The 20,942-nt window shown below is 38.0% G+C and overlaps 1 protein-coding gene across 1 annotated transcript; it reads left to right on the forward strand.

Annotated features, from left to right (window-relative positions):
- Positions 1-11,049: 11,049 nt before the first annotated feature.
- LOC145772579 (uncharacterized) lies at positions 11,050-13,301 on the forward strand. Its single transcript, XM_082584440.1, has one exon. It carries the CDS (start codon positions 11,050-11,052, stop codon positions 12,484-12,486), a length of 1,437 nt encoding a protein of 478 aa, XP_082440566.1. The 3' UTR covers positions 12,487-13,301.
- The last annotated feature ends 7,641 nt before the right edge of the window (positions 13,302-20,942 follow it).

Consider the following 20,942-nt stretch of genomic DNA (forward strand, 5'->3'; position numbering starts at 1 on the left):
TGTTCGCGTTAAACAAACAATTGTAACAATTCAAATTTAAAATATATTTTTGCTGCATTAGCTCTATTTTTGTCAAGAATTTTGCGGCGGTCATTTATGACCGACCAATGAGTCGGCTTCGGCAGACATTTGAGGTCATTCCGGAGGTCATGTCCGCCATGACCGCCGGAATTTCGAGGCCTGGCATTACACCAACTGCCTTATCTCTTACTCTCCATTCTATGGTTCAAGCCTGTTCTGGAGATGCTTTGAAGCTAAATCTCCATCCATCTCAGTCGCACAGACACAGAGTTGAAACAGCGCAACATATCTCATAAAAAATTTTCTCTGCATGGTCACCACCTGCTGTTGGTGCTTTACATTGGGATGGAAAGCTTCTGGAGACTTTAACCAGCAAGTAGAAGCAAGATGAAAATCTCCGAGTTTTGATATCTGGCATCGGTGGCATTAAATTGTTGGGTGTTCCAATAATTCCAACCCATTCAACAGAAACAGCTGGAGCACTTGTGTCCAAAGTTACTATGCAGTTGCTTGAAGATTGGAATTGCAAAAATTTTGTTACATCTCTTGATTTTGACACAACAAGCTGTAATACAGGGCATTAAAACTGGTGCTTGTATACAACTTCAAGATATAGGTCGCCCCTTACTTTAGGCTGCGTGTAGGCACCATGTGGGTGAAGTAATTCTTTTTAAGGTGAAAACCTGTGGTGAAATGATATGCAATTATGTATCATAGAGTACTGAAACACAAATGTTAGAATGTCACTTCGTAATATCTAAAGTTTAACTCAAAAGCAATAAAGGAGTGTTTATATTAAATTTATTATGGTTAAAGCCTACACAGCGCTGTGGTAAACGGCATTAAAAGTATAAAACACTGATTTTCTAGTGTCAGTTATGGTATGTTCTGAACAGGGTATTTATTCAAAGAATTTGCAATCCAAAGACACCATTTTTGAAACTTTTTGCAAAGTATGCTTCACAGATTTTGCCTAAACTTAGAACGTTTGCCATAATTCTGCAAAAATTTCAGAATTTCCATTGCACGAAGTATGCAAAATTACCCCTAAATTGACACACTTGTTCTAAGTGAAACCTAAGCTTCTGTTCACAGCATAAAAACTACAATTTGCAATAATTTACAAAAAATTAGCTGGTATCACATGCGCAATGAATATACAAAAATCACACAATTTTTTTTTAAACATAAATCACTCAATTTAATGTCAAAATTGAAATTTGGGAAAATCGATAATCCTATAAAAGTTTGATTGCAATCTGGACCCCCTAGACCTTATTCAATTTTGCTGAAACTTCATATTTAAGCTTTGTAGACCAAGCCTCACTTCCAAAAAAAAGTTAGGGTTGCTACAATCAAGTTTTAAATTTTACGGGGCATCAGCCGCACCCTAGTGTTCAGAGTTCAGTGTATTATTTGATTTTGGTTATGGCGAGCAAGCAGGTTTAGCATCAGACATGAATCATTTATACATAAACTTAATTTCGTGCTTAGGTTCATCATCAAGTGTGATTTCTTTTTCCTTCTTTGCCGAGTAAATTAATTGTTCCATGTTAGTATTTATACTCTCATTTTGATCTTTTTTCGACAAAATGTGATGGTCTAATCCAAACCGCATAGCATCTTCTTCAAACAGACTGAGTTTCTTGGCTACACAAATTTATAATACAATTAGGAGATTTTTTTCGCTGTTGTTGCCTAAGGTTGGTGAGCATTTTTTGGTGAACACCAAGAGTTTGTTTTGCCAAAACTTTAAATTGTTCTGACAACAAAAATATTAAACATGTTTTCTGAAAAAACTGAGTGCTGCTAGCGTCTGTCTTTTGTTTTCCTCATACTTGCTTTCCACAATGCGCAATTCCCGGCTAATCTCTTTTAACTTTCTGGTTATAATGATTTGATAGAGTTCATGCCAACAACATTTCGACGATCGGTAAACTTCACTCTGTCAATCTCAGTAACTGGCCCTGCATCAAAAGCCTGTTACTAATATGCAAAATTACCAGGAATAGCTTACCAAGGCTTTGCTTTGTCGAGGATAAAGATTCAAAACCAAAGATCATCTACACGTCAAATTTTATGAAAACACCATAACTTGAACCAGTATCTTGGTTTTTGGCCTAAAATACTCAGAAGGTCCATGTTTATATGTGCTCTAATGAAATTTTGTCTTTATTTCACCTATGCAACCCCTATTGATTAAGCCAAAGATTGCTCAAATTGTCTGAAAATAAGGCAATAACTTCATTTTGGCAGTTTCTGGCTTATCCGGTTGCAATAACAAACTAGATATATATAAACCTAAACCTGATTGATTAAATAATTTAACAAAAGTTGCATTTGAGCAGATCATATATAAATGGGACGAGTTTTTATGAAATTTGACTTTCAGGTTATGAGCCACTTTGGTGTAAATGTCACAAAAACAAACCATCTCAGAAGTTAGTTTTAGGTCCATACTCCACTTTTGATACATCTGAATTTGATTTAAAAAAAAATTCACTATACACTATTATGCACTAAACCAAGGGTCGGGAACCTATGGCTCGCAAGCCATATATGGCTCTTTTGACGACGGCATCTGGCTTGCAAAAAAATGCAATCTTCTAAAGTGCAAACCGCACAAGTTTTATCTTAACTTTTCATTACAATTTAGAGCTGAAAATACGCTCAGAATGCACCAAATTAATTGCAATTTTTTTTGATGGGGGAGACCCCCCCTGCTGTTTTTCTCCTCTTGCGAAGACACTATCCCATTTTCAAAACTTCACCAGTGCCACCACGTGTTAATCACTATTAAGTGTTAAAGCATTACTGTATAAATAACTTATGGCTCTCACGGAAATGTATTTCCAAAAATGTAGCTTTAGTGGCTCTCTTACTCAAATCGAGTCCCGGGCAGACGGGTGGGCCGCGCCCGCCGAACATTTCAAGAATTAAAAAAAAAATTAATGCAATTTTAAGTCCCAAAATTTTTGTAACCATCTGCCACCTTCTGATACTAGCCTACTTACCTTATTCGCAGGGTTTTGTCGCCATATGATAGGCCCTACTAGACCTACTAATTAAGCGATTAGTTTTTGTCAATTATTGCCTTTGTTACATTCATGCAATGTTAAACAACGTTGATTCGCCGTTAAACGAGAAAAAGTGTGCAGCCGCACTGTTTGTCTCGGGTGCAACCTAGTTCGTACCCTGAACAGTTTGTACCCTGAAAAGAACGAGAGAAAAAATTAAAAAAAGCCGAAATCGCTGATTGCAGTTTCCGCAAACATTTTAAAATTTTCCCCCTGAAAAGATGGAGAGAAAAACGCAATTTCCGCAAAGAAACAAATTGAAAAGATCGAGAGAAAAAATAGAACAAAACCGAAGTCGCTGATCGGAGTTTCCGTTTTTACGCAAACAGTTTAAAATTTCCGGTAATGATCCTAAGAGTTTGTCTAAGTCGCTGATCGCAGTTTCAGCAAACATTTTAAAAGGGTTTAGGGTTAGGAAAAGATCGAAAAGAAAAAAATTAAAAAAGCCGAAGTCGCTGATCGGAGTTTCTGTTTTTCCGCAAACATTTTAAAATTTCCGGTAATGATCCTAAGAGTTTGCCGAAGTCACTGATCGCAGTTTCCGCAAACATTTTTAAAAGGGTTAGGGTTAGGAAACGATCGAGAGAAAAAATTTAAAAAAGTCGAAGTCGCTGATCGAAGTTTCCGCAAACAAACAAACTGAAAAGATCAAGAGAAAAAAATAGAACCGTTTTTCCGCAGATTCCGCAAACATTTTAAAATTTCCGGTAATGATCTGAAGAGTTTTTGTTTGTTTGCGGAAACTGCGATCAGCGACTTCAGCTTTTTTTAAATTTTTTCTCTCGGTCTTTTCAGGGTACAAACTGAGGGTGCAAACTAGATTGCATCTGTTTGTCTCCACTCTGCCACTCGTAGCCCAGTGCTATAAATCAAGTAAATTGCGCAAACCTGTGACAAAATTCATTTGCGGCAAAAGTTTGACCGCAATTTCCACTGCTTTTACAGCGTTTTAACATCGTCAGATGTTAAATCGGTGTAAAAACTGTAGCATTGTCCTTCAAAGGAGTAATTTCCTCTCAAACGACGTTATCAATTAAATCTGCTGCCAAAATGCTGTATTTTGTCGTCTCAATCATCACAGTTGCGTCTGTTACGTCATTGATATTAAACTGTGCACACGTGTTGGTTTGGCCGGATGAAACCGTTGGTTGTCATTAGTTGCAATTCAGCTCTTTCGTTATATAACCGTTCTAATTGTAGATTAAATGTAAGCTCGGTTCAATAGCGCAGTTTATCGCTAGATATTTGCAATTTACAGTACCTAGTAGGAACTAGGAAGCCTAAGTCTTGGACCTTGGTTAGGGTGTGGCACTGTGGCTGGTGCCGTTATGTTATTCAAATCAGCTCTTTTTTTAGCATACTCTGTAGATATGTGATACAAACTCACCTGCAAAATTTCAGCTGATTTCGACAACATGTAGGTGTAGCACACAGGATTTAAAGATTGCGCAATCACGCAGCATCGAAAATAGTCAAAAATCGCTGGTTTTTTTAACATTTTTCAATAATACAAGCATATTTTTAACTATGAAATGTATTATTGGCCTATGTCAAATAGGGTGGTTCTTAGTTGTACACTAAAAAAAATTATTTTGGAAAATTGTTGGTCTGACCCTGCCAAAACGTTCCTTTTGGTTAAAAAACACCATGTGTAAAATTTCATTGATATTCATTAATGTTTAGAGGTGGCTCAATGGATCCGAAATTCCACCCGGATGAGGTATAGAACACATAAGCACTTCCATAGTTGCTCTCTGCCCAACGCTCGCATGCCTGGGTCCCCCCATTTTATTGTGTTCCTTAACAGTGGATATTAGCTGCTCAATGCTCATCGGCAGGGTGTCATGATGACAAATATCACTTGTTGTTGCCCAGTAAGGTCTGCTTCAGGATGTTAGGGAACTTTTTACAGTGGTCAGCAACAACTCTCAATGTAAACTGCAGTTGCTCCTCGTCCTTTGTGAGAGGGCCAGAGAAATCCTTAACTAAGGCAACGCCATGTTCAACGTGGTCATTGGTGACAGTCAATATGCTGATGAAGCGTTTTGCAGCAATGAAGCTAGGCTGATCCTTCCACTGAGCTGCCAGATATTCAAGGAAACCAACCAAAAGACGCAAGTTCTTGAAAAGAAGTGTTGAGTTCCTCATCCTAAAGTCGATTACAGTCTTCTCTTGAATGAGTCTTAAGTCGATAGTTGCTCTTCTTCTTTACCCTTAAATGGCTCTTCTTCTTTCTCTTTCTTAGCCACAACCATCTTGTCCAATCCCATTCCAGCACTTCGATTGACAAGTAACTACATAGAACTATCATCATCAATATCATCAAACAACGCCAAGCCAACCAACTGCTCAAAAAGGAACCACAGTTGGCTTGCAATCTTTTTCACTGTAGCGTTGGATATGTCAGCGTTAATCGTTTGATACTTCTGCAATTGCTTCAGCAGCTTTAGGTCCTTTCTTGGGGCCTGCCCTTTACAACAATGCTCGCTGTTGCCCATGCTTCAACGTAGATGTGGGAAAAGAATATGCAGAGTTCCTGCAATCCTCGATGCTGGCGTGCTGTCAATTTAAACTGGGAAAGAATAATCCAGACTTTGAAAGTGTAGATCACTTTTGCCATCCATTGGTGCATGGCTCCAGGATCTACAAAGTGGATGCCTTGAGGAGGGACAGAAAAATAATGGCCAGCTCCAGTAGTTCTATGTAGTCATCTCTTGGCTGAGTGACTTTCACAGCCGTCTCCAATACCTTCACCATCTCATTGTTGATGTCAACCACAGCATTGGCTGTATAATCATCAGTTGATGAGTCTTCAAATGCAGTCTGGTCAATAAACTGCCATATTGTTTTGAAGTGCTTGAACAAGAGAACATCAGGAGCTGATGAACTCCCCATGGCTTCAGAAAAGGCTAAAGCAGCAATCAGAAGCATCCAGAGGACCAAATTACACTTTATTTAATCGCTTTAGAACAAACTGGGACAGTATCACAAATCAGGATTTTGCAGAATGTTAATAATGCAGAGTTTTTATACGACTGTAAAGTACAACCAATTGAAACAGATACCTCTATGATGGCTGCAAATACGAGATTTTGGTGCAGGGATGACTACAGAGAGATGTTGCATCTTTCATTGATATACGCTGGCTCAAACTTAGTGGAACTTGATAATTACACGATGCTAAAGCCTGGTGCACTCCATCAGGCACGGTGGATGGGGCACGAGTTTTGTAAGCAATTAAGATTGTTCTTTTGAAAACAAGATTAGAACTAAATTGAAAAAAAATGTAATTTTGTCATCATCACAATTTTTAAAGTTGAAACGATTTGTAAATTTCATAGTGTTTGTGTATGTGCCATGGTGGTTTACTTGCCAAATTGCAGTTGATGCACCTTACAATGACCTGGAAACTAATAAGTAAATTTTTCGCATATAAAGATGTTGAAGAAATTTCCACTATTGCAATCGCGTCATTTGCAAAGCATCACTGGTACCTTACAGAAGATTTGACACCATTTTCCCTGTTTAGTTCAAAGGTTAACTTGTCCTCAAAAAAAAAAATTGCAACAAAACTTTAAGAGCTTTGATAAAGGTACAAAATTCATCAACCGAATTGGTTTCGCTGCTGAAAAAGGTTATGGAAAATCCAGTTTCTCAAGAAGGTATCATCATCATTTTTAGATCAATTTGTCGGTGCTGCTTCATGGATGCTTTTTGATTTGTTTAAAATTGATACAGCATTCCTTGAACTACCCGTTGAAAGTTGGGAGTCTAATGCTTCTTAATCTTATCAACAAAGCGGCTGCATAGTCGAGTGGTGAGAGCCCTGGAACGACAATCAAATGGGTGCCGGTTCGACACCACTCAAGAGCATGCGGCTGTGTCTTTGGCAGGACACTTAAAGGCATGCCTGAAGGTGGACATGAAGATTGGCTTCCTTGCCTTCCCGTCCACTTAATCTAAATCTTCAACCACCAGGTGAAAGCTGGATACGACAAACAAAGTATAAAAAGCTATTATCAACAGTAAATGTTCAAATGATACTACTGGAAGAGGGGTGAAGCTTGCTTCTGATTTCTAAAAGAACATTCTCCAAGAAAAGTATCAGAACATTCTCCAAGTTGTTGAAAACGATCAAAAGGTTCTTCCTAATCAGCGTGAACGTTCCTCTGGGGATAGTTTAAAAACCTGGTTTCTGTATACATCATAAACATTGTTGCTATGCTAATGTGTATTATATTCAATATTGGTTTTAATTTAACTGTGTTTGTGTAGTACTGTGTCTGTATGAAATAACAAATTTTCAAAAATCAAAGTGTTTTGTTGCTTTGATGAAAAAAAATACCAAAAATTTATGGAAATTAGGAGATTTAAGCAAATAAATTATCACAATAATACCCAAATATCATAATGCAAACAATACTTACTTTGACATAGGCCAATAATACATTTTATGGTTGAAAATATGCTTGTATTATTGAAAAATGCTAAAAAAATAAGCGATTTTTGGTGTCGTCTGATTGCGCAAGCTTTAAATCCCGTGTGCTACACCTAAATGTTGTCGAAATCAGCTTAAATTTTGCAGGTGAGTTTGTATCACCCATCCACAGAGTATACCAAAAGAAGAGCTGATTTAGTAAAGTATTTAATTTTGGTAGGCATCAGCCACACCCTAACCTTGGTGGTAGGAAAACAACAGTGGAGCTCTACATTATTATTGGTAATCACCCTTCCGAGTATCATAATGTCGAGCTCCACTGTTGTTTTCCTTTTGAAATACGCACAAAATAACCTTTATGACGTGACAGTATGTGTTCGTCTGCCCAGCTATTTTGAAAACTCGGCGCCTATCAAGCCTTAAAACTCGTGTCTTTTCCGGCAGCCATCGTGGCCTACCGAGAGCTCCTTCTCAGCAGCCAAATCTGCGTGCTGGAGGCCAAATTACAATAACGATAGCACAAGTAAATAGAATTAAACTTGCAACAACGCTAAAATGATCACATAGCGTTGTTGAAGTCTGGGTGACTTCCTGCAATAGAATCGTTGTACCACGCAATACCTGCTTTATCGGGATTGTAATTCGGTATTGCGGGACCATCTAACGACACTAAATTGTTTTAACTGCTCGCTGCTGAGTAAATTGTTTCAAGTGCATACCACCTTTCTTAAAACCTGACCGTTCATACCGTTATGATGTCACCACAGCGGGAAACATTTCTCAACTATGAAGATACAATACACATGTTTTCCCCTCAGATGTCAACTAACCTAGTTCTCCTTTTTAACAACGATTCAATGTCCGACAACATTGAATCGATATAAAAACGACAATATTGCCATCCAATGTAGATTAGCACTTCGGATTAACACTGTGTTAAAATAAACGTCCGGAATTACAAACAAGACTTAGCCTACAGCGCTAGTGATCGCAGCTGGATATATTCCATACAATAGCAAATGTTCCCTCACAATACAACAGTGGTGATTATGACGCGCTGACCTAATTCTGCGTCACTCTTTGATTCTACATATTTTCGACATTTAACCCACGATCAACTATCAAATTCTTTCTTTCCAAAATATTTTCTATCTGCCTCAAATTCGACTCTAAAAATTGCGTTTGTTTCCTAAACCACTCACGCGACATCACACTTTGTTTCCAAAACCATTTGTATCCACATTAAACCAATCATATTAAGCCATTGTGTCACATGACATATCGCTGATTGTTAAACCGTTTTTGTCATCATTTTGTGATAAGCAGCGGTGTTACTATTTGGCAGATTTCACTGCCAAATTAGAGAAATTTGGCAGAATTTTACGCTGTTTGGCAGTAAAATTTTGAGTTGGCAGAATTTTGGCAAATGTTTTTGGTGAGTTGGCAGTCAGTTTGGCAAAATTTGAAATGTGTTTGGCAGTTTGAAGCATCCACTATCTGGCAACACTGATAAGCAGTGTTAAAGGCTTGCAGCCTACTGTTGCAGTTCCTAATGGTGCTTAGTAACCTACTTGAGCTTCATAGCTGTGTTTTTGCTTTGTTTAAATTGGATTGTGGTGATGAATCAGTGGTGGTCCGCTTGGAAAAATGGTTTCAAAAATTGGTTTCTTTCATTCTGGCAATTTTTGTTCTCCAGTTTATTTCCAAAACCACTTATATCCACATTTCTAGTTAGTAGTTTTATAAAAAGGCGATTCTAAGTCCTCCAATATTCCTTAGATCTGGGCAAACGCCATGTCTCAATTCAGCAGGGTTGAGAAAAACCCGGGTTTTTTTAAAAAAGCCCAACCCGCCCGGGTTTTTTTACAAAAAACCGGGTTTTTTTGGGTTTTATTGGGTTTTTTAAAAAAAGATGCAAAAAAAGGTAGATTCATGCTTATTTCACCTCAAAACTACTTTTTACGGATGAAGTGCCTTTCACTCACAATACATGCTTGCATAACTCAATAAAATAATGCACTAGGGCTGTTGTTGCTTGAATGTTGCATCATCCATTAATTTCAAGATCAAGTTGGATGTTGCATCATCCACTGATTTCTATACCAAGTTGATGCTACCGTGGTAGAAATCACATCATTGCATCATTTGATTTAGATTTGAAGGCAAGGAGCATTTATGCCATCATGTTTAAATATTTTTTATCATTTATACATATATTATATATAGTATTTGACTAATGGATGAGCAATTGCGTGGCCAATGGCCATTTAGGCAAATGCTGTGAAACAGCCATGCGTTAGAATCCAGAATCTGTAATTGGTAAATAGCCTCCTAAATTGCATTTCACATCATATATACAGACTACAATTGAGTAGTACTTTCACCAGTTTACCTATAAGGCCTTCTTGCATAAATGAGTTTTAGTGTAGTATACACAAAGTGGCATTGCTTGATTTTTGTGCACTGTACAATATCCACTGCGTTTTCAGTTTATTCTTGGAAATTTACTTCACAATCACATCCTTAAGTCCTAATTTAAAGTTTGTTTTGAGTGCCTTGTAGTGTTTTTGTTCATTTTTTTAATTTTCTATTAAAAACTGGACAAATATGATGCTCTGGGTTTTTTTATGGGTTTTTTTGGGTTTTTTTAAGTGGGTTTTTTTTAAAAAACCCACCCGGGTTTTTTTGGGTTGGGTAAAATACCGACAACCCTGCAATTCAGTAGGTAGTTGTACATCGTCAGAAATCAAAAGCGCATTACATTTACCAAGCGAAACTGTCAAGAACGTTTTTCGTGGTTTTCTCAAAATCACCGAAAGTGGATGTAAGTGGTTTTGGAAAGAAGCTCTTCAGTCTTCATATACTGAGGATGACCATGTGGTTGGGTATATATATATAGTACCCCAGTAGGGCCAGTACGATATATATGTAACATATATATAAACAAAATAAATAAATCACTAGCCTGAAGGCAGTGCTCAATTTTTTTTCTAACTTCACCTAAGATCATAATTATATTGTATAATATGTATAACTAAATAAAAGTATAAACTTACAGCTACCGCAAAATGACTTTGGACCTTTTTGCGTGCAGCAGAATTTACGCCAGGTTTGCAGCTGTGCATTTACATCAGATCATACGACTAACAATAAGCATTATGACTAATAATGCAAAGATTGTGAAAAATGTGAAGAAGATTTTAATAATGAAAAAATATTAAGAAAGGTCGATTGTTTTTATTAAAAGGTTTCATTGTATACAAAATGATTGTTTTCTTAAAAATTTAGAAAGGTCTGAAGTCCTTTTGCGGTAGCTGTAAATGATTATGGTCTTTCAATCCATAATTGAAAAAAATGTTTTGATTAATTTTCTTTGAAAGATTCACTTCATATAATAATATATATTTCTATTTTACTGTTATAGGCTTTCAATGAAATGCAAAACATAAACTGTATATGTCTACAGGTTTTATCTGTTATAAGGAAACCAAATCTATTTCAACTAATCATCAAATGGCTTTGTTTGATACACCAACAAAAGCCCAATTGATTGACAATGCATCCGAGCATATTAATACTTTGGTTTTTTTAAAGATAAATACAAATGATATTGTCAATGGAAAAGTATCTGAAATTTGTGCAATTGCTGTACATATGAAGGAGCTGAAAAGAACAAATTCAGGCCTTCCCCGTATTGTTGATAAATTGTGTTTATGTGTCAACCCAGTATCAAAGTTCGACAAACATTTGTCACATGTGACAAAATTAGACAATAGTGCTGTTGCACACAAAATGCGATTCAATGACAAAGTGATGGGGGTTTTTATTCAGTTTCTACTTCTTCAAAGTGGACCTGTCTGTTTGGTTTCTCACAATGGTTTTCGTTTGGATTTTCAAGTTCTTCGTCGTGAATTGAATCATCTCAAGCGCTCCTTGGATAAACTCCATGGTAAAGAATTACTTTGCTGTGATAGTTTATGGACCTTTAAAGAAATGGACAACAAAGCATTAAGTGATTCAAACAAAACTGCAAGGAAATTTGGAGTTTCTTTTTTTGACATGATTTATTATACTCAACCAAGTGTTGTTCATCGGTTTTTAAATAAGTCGATGCCTCAATGTTTATCAGCCGAAGAAAACGTTATCTATCTTCTAGAACTGGTCTGTAATGTTAAACTTCCATTTCTTGAAAACATGTGTTGTAAAAAACTAGCTCAAGTGAAGTCAATTGCAAGTGCACCTTGTCCAGAATTGAGTTCTCTCAACAACGTTGATCATTTGTTTACCAACAATGTTGATCCTGCATTGTCAACACAAACTTTTGTATTTTTTGACATAGAAACTACAGGATTGAAGAATGCAAAAATTACAGAAATCAGTTTGATTGCTGTGCATGCTTCATGTTTGCTTTCTACAAAGAAGGATGATCTTCCAAGAGTTCAAGATAAACTTTCACTTGTTTTTAACCCAGGAGGTGTTATTGAAAAAGTTGCTAGTGAAATGTCAAATTTAAGCAATGCTGTGATAGATGCAAGCCAAAAGCCCAAATTTACGGGTGATACTGTTTACACAATTGCTGAGTTTTTGCAACACCAAGCAGAACCTGTTTGTTTAGTGGCACATAATGGTGACAGCTTTGACTTTCCAATCTTATTGCAACATTTGGGAAATTACAGAGAGACATTTCCCATTTTCTCTAATATGCATTGCTCTGATTCATTGCTTGCTCTCATATCTATTTGGCAAAAAGAAAATTGTGGCACTGTTAAAAAAGGATCAAGAGCAGCAAAGAAACCTTCGTTTAAGTTGGCATCTGTGTATAAAAGGCTTTTTCCAAAATTAGAACACACTTTCCATCATGCTGAAGCTGATGCACAAGCACTAGTTCAAATTAGTTGTGCAATGCCTGGATTGTTGAAAGAGCTAGATCGACAAAGAAAGCCATTTTAAAAAATTGATAAATTTTATTCAAATTGGGTGCAGTTTGAATGATATTCAGTTTAATTTTTAGGAAAGCTGCATGTTAAACTCTAAAATACCATAGGTATAGTGCGAGAAACTCGTCAGCACAGTTTAGGAATTGGGGTGATTGTAGGAATTTGTGCTACTTACAAACGATTTCAGCATAATACCTTTTTAATTTAATTATATTGTGACACACTGGTATGCCTTTTTTGTATATATGGTATTGTGTGTTTTTATGGTATGTATAAAATCATGTTGTTTGTATGAAATGTATTTGAATAATTTTCCACTCAAATGGTTTCCTCACAATTTGCCATGGTGCCCTTTGCAGCGATGTGAGTTGCTTTTTGTGTTATGAACTTTATATAAGACCTGTTTCTTTAACTAAAAGACAAAAATATTTTTCAAGCAGCACTTCCCAATTCGCATTTTAAAAAGAAGTTTAGCGTTAACCCTACTTTATTTTAAACTTGGGTTACCACAAAAGTTTAGTCATTTGTAAATGCTTTCACAATGAAATATAATTGCAAGTCATTTTACTAAGCCATGTCGAATCAAGCACAACCTTGACTGTTTTGTACATTTTTGTATATAAATATTTAAATTTGCAAGTACGTATTCCCTGTTGCTAATAGCCAATTTATTTGCTGAGCAACTAATGTGCAATGCAAAACTTTTTGACAAAATCGCCAAAACTTTAGGGGGCTTGGGGCACCCCTAAACATTAATATTTTTCAAAAATATTTTACACAAGTTGTTTTTTCTGGTAATGGAAACTTTTGGCAGGGTAGCCTATATCATTTTCAAAAATTGATTTTTTTTTGAACCACCCTTTGTGCATGTTAATTATGATCAATCGGTTTCTTTTGAAACATAATTTTATACCGCTACAATGCAAACTATTAAACTGTTATAGTAAATGCTACAAAACATACTTAATGGAGCCAGGGCAACTTTTTAAAATCTACAATTCTGGAGCCATGGAATGAATGCTTGATGGCTCTGGAGTTGATGCTCTCTTCAGTGTCTTCTTAGCCCGGGTCTGTTACTATTCGGTGAGTCCTATTCGGTGATTTTTTGAATTTTTTTTTTGAAAATTATCAGGTACCGTAGCCTAATTATCATTGCCTCTTTTCCATCGTTTTAACGTCTCTAAACGTTGAAATAAGATCCTAACCCCTAATCCTGAAACGGCAATGATAATTAGGCTACGGTACCCAAAAGTTTTAAAAAAAAAATCAAAAAGTCACCGAATAGGGAACTCTTCGAAAAAGGGTCTCACTGAATAGGGAACTCACCAAATCGGACTCACCGAAACAGGCCATTCCGTCTTAGCCCTGGTGTATATTTTCTGAAATAATCTTTTCATGTACTATATTTAGTATGAATTTTATTATACATAGGTTTTTAACTTCTATTAACTTGTTAAAAACTGCCCACTAATCGCGTTGAGTTTATTTCAAAGTTGCACGCTAGATTAAAGAGATTAGATCTTGCAATGAACCCAACTTCCATTTGTTTTAAGACATAGAATTTTTGTCTGATACACTGTATATAATGTATTTTGTCTGACTTTCATACAGAATGCCATAATGCAACATTGCAACAAGTCTGCATTTTGTCTATGATGGTTTCATCTAATTAGCAAGTTTTATAAAAGTTACATCGTTTTTGTAAGATAAATCTTTGACTTTTAATATGAACAGTTTTAGATTTATAACTTGTTATGTTGATCAATTTTAATGATAAATCGTTTGATTCCTTTTGATCATATGTACACGAATTTGTGGTTTTTATGTAAATAACCCACGCAATTACTGTCTTGTTATCTCATTTTTTGTGCCATGCACTCAGCATTAAGCAAAGGTAGTGTAGTAGTCCAGTTTTAATCTGGTGATGTCCCCATTACCGAGGGTGGCCGGATTCACCTCCAAATGCCGCAATTGTCTTTACACCCTGTCTCCACGTCAATCTGTCTAACGCGTCCTCTCTTGTCAAGCCCACCTTGCTGCTTTCCTCTTCAACTTGCCTTTTTCACGTTTTCTTGGGTCTTCTTTGTTTTCTATGACCCTCCACTCACAACTCCAGCGCTCTTCTCAAAACATCATTAATTTGATTTGTACATTATTAGTACAGTAGTACAAATAAAGGTTGTACATTATTTTGATTTGAGATTGAAACTTTTGCTTGACTGCTTACATTCATTACGTTACATTCTTCAAATGCTTTTTTCTACTTAGACTTTAGACAAACTGTGGTAAAAAAATCTTCCTTTGTTTTGTGTAGTGACATTTCACTTGACATAAATTAAAAAAATGTCTAAAACCAACTGTTACATGAATATACATGCGCACCTTAAAGTGCAGCAAAGGTTAATTTTATGTATCATAGCTACATTTCAATCGTTCTTCTTCTTCGTCGTATGAGCTGTTCTTCGGGACTATATGTTTGGGCATGATGTCATCAGCCACTCTACAGTCTCGTCATCCAGGGTCTTCAGTCCAAGCGTTCCATGTGGTGGTTGATGGATTGGGCAGTCATGGACGACATGATCTACTGTCTGGTCTGTGGCGCCACACTCGCATCCCGGTGAGGAAGCCAGGCCCCATCTGCACATGTCTGAACGAAAGCGACCGACGCCGGTTCGTAGGCGGTTAAGCCGGACCCACGCAAGTCTTGCGAGGGACATTCCCGGAGGGTGGGGATCGACGTCGGGTAGGAAATCATGGAGTCGGGAGGTGTTGTTTTGCCACTCCATGTTCCATGTGTAGTTCGTCCAGTGTGCCGCACTTATTCCAAGATCTTCAACGTTGTTCAGAAGCTGTTGTGCGGCGGGCACAAATGGGCGTCTTGATTTCAGTCGCTGCTGTCCTCCAGGTAGGCGCTGGAGTGCACTGTGGAGGAGGTGGTCGGGGTCCAGTGCGCGACGAGCAAGGGAAATCATGGCTCCTTTACGGCGAAGCTCAGCAGGTTGGATGCCTGCAAGGATGGGAAGGCAGTCCGTTGGAGTGGGACGCAGGCATCCAGTCACAGTGCGTAGTGCGTCATTGATGGCGGTGTCAATGTGGCGGGTGTGAGAGCTGCGGCACCACACTGGTGCGCAGTACTCAGCGGTAGAATGGACGAGGGCCAAGGTAGCTGTGCGAAGGGTTTTCGCATCAGCTCCCCAGCCGGAACCCGCCAGCCGCCTCAAAAGTGCAACGCGCGCCGATAGTTTTTTGCGCAGTGACTCCAGGTGTCGTCGGTACGTGAGTGACCTGTCCAGGGCTACGCCGAGGTAGGTGGGTTTGGCGCAGTAGGGGAGGTGTTCGTCATCGGTGGTAATGTTGATCTCACGTTTTGCTTCCTTGTTGTTTAGATGGAAGGCCGCCGACACTGTCTTTGCCTTGCTGAGCTGTAGCTTCCATTTCTGGAGATATGTTGATATAGTTGACATGTCCTGGCTTAGGTTCCTCTCCATTGACTGCCAGTCTCCGGCTGGATGCAGGAGAGCCAGATCGTCTGCGTAAGCATACTTCCTGGAGATGGTGTCAGGCAGATCATAGATGTAAGTGTTAAAGAGGAGGGGAGCCAGGACAGAGCCCTGTGGGACGCCGTTCCTGAGTCGACGTAGTCTACTTCGTCGGCCGCTACCGGTGGAAAGAGTAAAGCTGCGGTTTTGCACAAGTTCCATAATCATATGGATAATCATAATCAATAATACATATGGATAATGGATAATCATATGATTTCAATCGTTGAATCATACTTTTCATCATTTAATGGTCTAATGAATCTTTACGCCAACAAATAATCCTGTAACTTTTTACATTAGTGTCTGTTTTACGTTATTGTTGCATCATCATGATAGCTGTTACGTTTTTCTCAGTCTAAGGATGGTGATCGAAGTGAATAATGATTTGTTCTGAATGTCACTGGCTTGACTTATTTCTTTCATTGAAGTAATGTGCTTGTCTGTACACATCTGTGATTCTGTGGGTATGAATATGTAATGGGGTGGTGACTAACTAGATGGCCGCTTATGACAGGCCTTCTCAACTGGGGTCCATGGCGAGTGATGACCTATCGAAGGGGTCTTTTCACAAATCATATGCATGACCCAAGCGACAGGCTACGTTTTATATTCGAAAATAACTTCTGTGTTAATTTTAGTTGTGTAAGTTTTACTTGTAATTTTTGTCAATCATATGTCCTGTATTGTCAAAGTGCGGCTTATTTAATTGTGGAAATCATAAAAGATGTTGTAGACGTGTAAAGCAGAGTCGTAAAAGTTGTCAAACTGTTGTCCAATGCAACAAATTGAGACTTAATTACAGCGGATAATCAATTTGGCTTTAAAGCAAACCACAGTACTGATATGTGTGTATTTTTGTTGAAACAAATCATTTCCCATTATGTTAAACACGTTACTCCTGTTTTTACTGTGTTTTGGACTCATCAAATGCATTTGACCCAGTGAATCATTTGGTTCTATTTTTAAAACTTATTGAACGATCTGTGCCAATGACATTTGTACGATTGTTATGTTATTGGTAATTTGGTATGCAAATCAGTCTATGGCCATGACGTGGGGTTGTCACTACTCCCAGTATTTTCATGTTTCAAATGGGGTGAGACAAGGGGAGGTATTAAGTCCTCACTTTTTTACATTGTACATCAATGATTTATCCTCCGAATTAAATGCTCTTTCTGTTGGCTGCTGCATTAGCAATTCCTGTCTTAATAGTGTCGTTTAGTGTCGTTTATACACATTTAATGTATGTTGATGACATGTGTTGTTTTGCACCAAGGGTCAAGGGTCTCCTGAAACTCATCAATATTTGTCAAAAATTTGTCATTTTTCAAGACATTATATTGGGTCCACGTCTTTTAAGCGCAGACAGTTAGGCGCCCGTCAAATAGGCGCGCACACTGTGGCGTCAGGATATTTAGGTGCTATTCCTTGTAAAGTCTGCGAATTGTATCAGCTCAGCTTTGGCAAAACCTAGTCGGGGTTTTGACGGGAAACTAAGTTACTCTTCACTCAAGCCTACCACCCGCTTGAATATAAGCTACGGTATACTTTTTTCTGATGTAGTGTAGTTATTATTTGACTTATACAGTATGATATAACTAAAAGTGAACTCAGTCATGTTCGGAAATAACAGCTAACTAACAGCAAATAATTGCCGAACACGCGCATTAAAAAAACAATATTTTTCTGTTCAATGCCGGTTTAAGCAGATTCACTCACTGAAGCCATGACATATTTTTCTGTTCAATACTACATTTTGTGTAAAAAGCATTGCCGGATAAAGCAGCTTCACTCACTGAAGCCATGACTAACAACAAATAAATGCACGCGCATTAACAAAACAACATATTTTTCTGTTCAATATAACATTTTGTGTGAAAAGCATTGCCCTACCTGCCAAGCTCATACAATCTGCAGACTTTACTAGGAATAGCACCTAAATGAACGGGCGCCACAGTGCTCCGCACCTAAATATGCAGACGCCACAGTGTGCGCGCCTATTAGACCGGCGCCTAACTGTCAGCGCCTAAAAGACTTGCTCCCATTATATTTAATTGCAATAAAACTGTTGGTGTTTTATGTAAATCCAAGATGTTGAAACTTGACTTTATTCCGATCATATATGTAAATGAAAAACATATCTGCTTTGAGACCTCTGTGAAATATTTAGGAGCAACATAATTAACGACTTGCTATCCGATGATGAAGACATGAAACGACAATTACGGTCGTTGTATCGTGCTGGAAACATGTTAAAAGCAAGGTTTTCCGAATGTTCGATCACGGCCTACGAGAACACGGCCAAATATGTTGCTATTTGAGAAAATTTCTAAGAGTCTTAATTGTTACAATCATAGCCATAACAAACCTGTCATTTTCTCACTTCCAGACGTATGTAAAATAAGCAATATTTGCATCTAGACAATTTTTGGCTTGTTTTGGCGGAGATTAGATATGTACGTTAAGCACAATTTATGTAATAATAATGTAAAATATGTAAGATTTTCCAACTGCGTTCTGGAGGTAGTCTCATAATACAGTCGTTAGGTTTCTTGTATAGCAGGATCTTTCACCAAAAGACTTATTTTTCTTGCAAAATTAAACTTGGCGAAAAACAAAACAAACTAAAATTTAAATTGGCACATCAAATGAACAGCTTACAACATAGAATTCACAAAAAATCCTTGATATTTTAATGGAACATGCAATTGCACCAAACGATACTACCTCCAGAGTGCAGTTGGAAAGTCTTACATATTACATTGTTATTGCGTAAACTGTGCTCAACGTACATACCTAATCTCCGGTTAAACAACCCAAACATATGTCTAGGTGCAAATAATGCTTATTTTACTTACTTCTGGAAATGGGAAAATGACAGGTTTGTCATAGTTATGATTGTAACCATTCAGACTCTTAGAAATTTCTTCAAATAGCAACATATTTGGCCGTGTTTTAGTAGGTCATGATTCGATTGCTGTTAAAAATGTGTTGTTTCGTAACTTTTGTTCCTATTGTATGCCTTTATATGCCTGTCAACTATGGTGTAACTATCTTTTATCCAGTAGTAATGGCTTACGTGTTGGATACAATAATTGTTACAGAATGTTGTTTAATCTGCAGAGACAATGCAGCATCAGCTCTGCACAGAGGTGGGCAGTAGCGCGCTACTTTTGTTGCGGCGCTACTTTTTTGGTAAAAGTAGCGGTAGCGGCGCTACTTTTTAGTTGGAGTAGCGGCTGCAGTAGTGGCGTTTTTTTTTATTCCAAAGTAGCGGGAGAGGTGCTACTTTTTTTCAGTCGCACTCCCGCTACCCGCTACTTTTTAATTTAAATTGAAAAAAATGCTTGTTTTTTTTGCAATACTGGCGTGGTCAAGCAGCTATATAATCGGCTTGGTTGCAAAGTTTCGGTCTTTTCTAGCTGACGTCAACTTCTTCGGCGAATATCTTCGTGTGATGAAGCCTATCTGCCAGGCTTTAGACATTCTCCAGGGCGAGTCCAAGGCATATTACGGAGTCTTGCTTTCAACCATCACAATTTGTGGGAAGAAGTTGACCGAGATCAGTGATCTTGTGACCTGTGAGGAGTTGAAACAGTTCAACTCCTTTCACAGTTCAACTCCTCACAGAAAATCTTAAGGGGTGAAGAAACGATTTAACAAGTGCTTCAACAACATGAAATGCGTTATGGCATCATGTCTTCATCCCTCCTTCAAGACGTCGTGGCTACAATTTCTGCACTACGTTTCCACGGATGATGCTGACGCACTGCTAGAAAAAGTCAAGACAGATGTAATTCGACTGTTGCGGGAGACATCAAGCCAGGTTGATACCGAGAAGAGTGACACCAACACCAGTCATAACTCCGAGGATGTATTTTTTGGAGTGTTTTTGCCATCCCTTGAAAACGTCAGTGCAGAAGGAAGCAACAATTGTGGACGTCTTTTTTTCGGACAAGAGCAAGTCCTTGAGCTTTTCGAATACCCAGTTAAAACATCTGTTCATTAAATACAACACCCCCATTCCTTCCAGTGCTGCGGTGGAGAGACTTTTCTCTGTTGGAAAAGATGTGCTTAAGCGAAAGCGGGCAGGACTTAGTGACTCTCATTTTGAAATGCTCGTGTTTTTGAAAGATGCGTGACAATAAATTTCCCTTAGAAAGTGTTTTCTATAACGACGTTAAAATGACAGCGTAAACGATAACATTCGATTTCAAGGTCATTTTTGCGTCACTAGGGACTTGAGTATTTCCTAGTGTCATTTTAGACAAAAGTAGCGGAAGAAGTAGCGGTAGCGCGCGCTACTTTAAAAGTAGCGGGTGCCCACCTCTGGCTTTGCATTCGTTGGTAACAATACCACAACTTTCAAGCTCTCATTCGTAAAAAATTATATCAGTTTGTAACCCGATGTAACTTGTCTTCCAATCAATGGATTTGTAAACTAATGCGAACAGACTGTTACTATCAAACTTTGTGTATGGTACACTACGACTCAGCTCTTCGGAGTTAAGTATCTGTTTTGTTTCTTCTTTTTATGTGTGATTATAATATAAACCATCTTGAGTCTGGTGCAAATAAATAAATAAAATGCAAGGATCGGCAACCTATGGCTCGCCAAGCAAAATTGTCTGGCGCGCAGTTATGCATTGTTACAACTTTATGGTCAACCGTGTGCCATCAATCTGTTCTACAACAATATCTGACATAAGCTACCGCAGAATGTAAAGAAGGACGCTTGTTCTTTTGGACCAATAGTGATGCGGCGCTGGTTTAACTCTCCGCTTGTGAGAAACCGGGTCTGCGTCAGTGGTTCAAGGCCTAAGACAGGCCTACGAGAATGCAAAACTGTCATGATTGAGCTTGCAAAGAAGTTTTCTCAGTCCGAAGACAAAGATTCTCATACTCAAATAAACCACCTGTCGCAATT

The sequence above is a fragment of the Aplidium turbinatum genome, chromosome 6 (genome assembly GCF_918807975.1).
Source record: "Aplidium turbinatum chromosome 6, kaAplTurb1.1, whole genome shotgun sequence".
In the NCBI taxonomy this organism is placed as follows: Eukaryota; Metazoa; Chordata; class Ascidiacea; order Aplousobranchia; family Polyclinidae; genus Aplidium; species Aplidium turbinatum.

Coding starts and splice junctions, on each gene's coding strand:
- LOC145772579 (XM_082584440.1), top strand. CDS start 11,050: ATGGCTTTGTTTGATACACCAACAAAAGCCCAATTGATTGACAATGCA.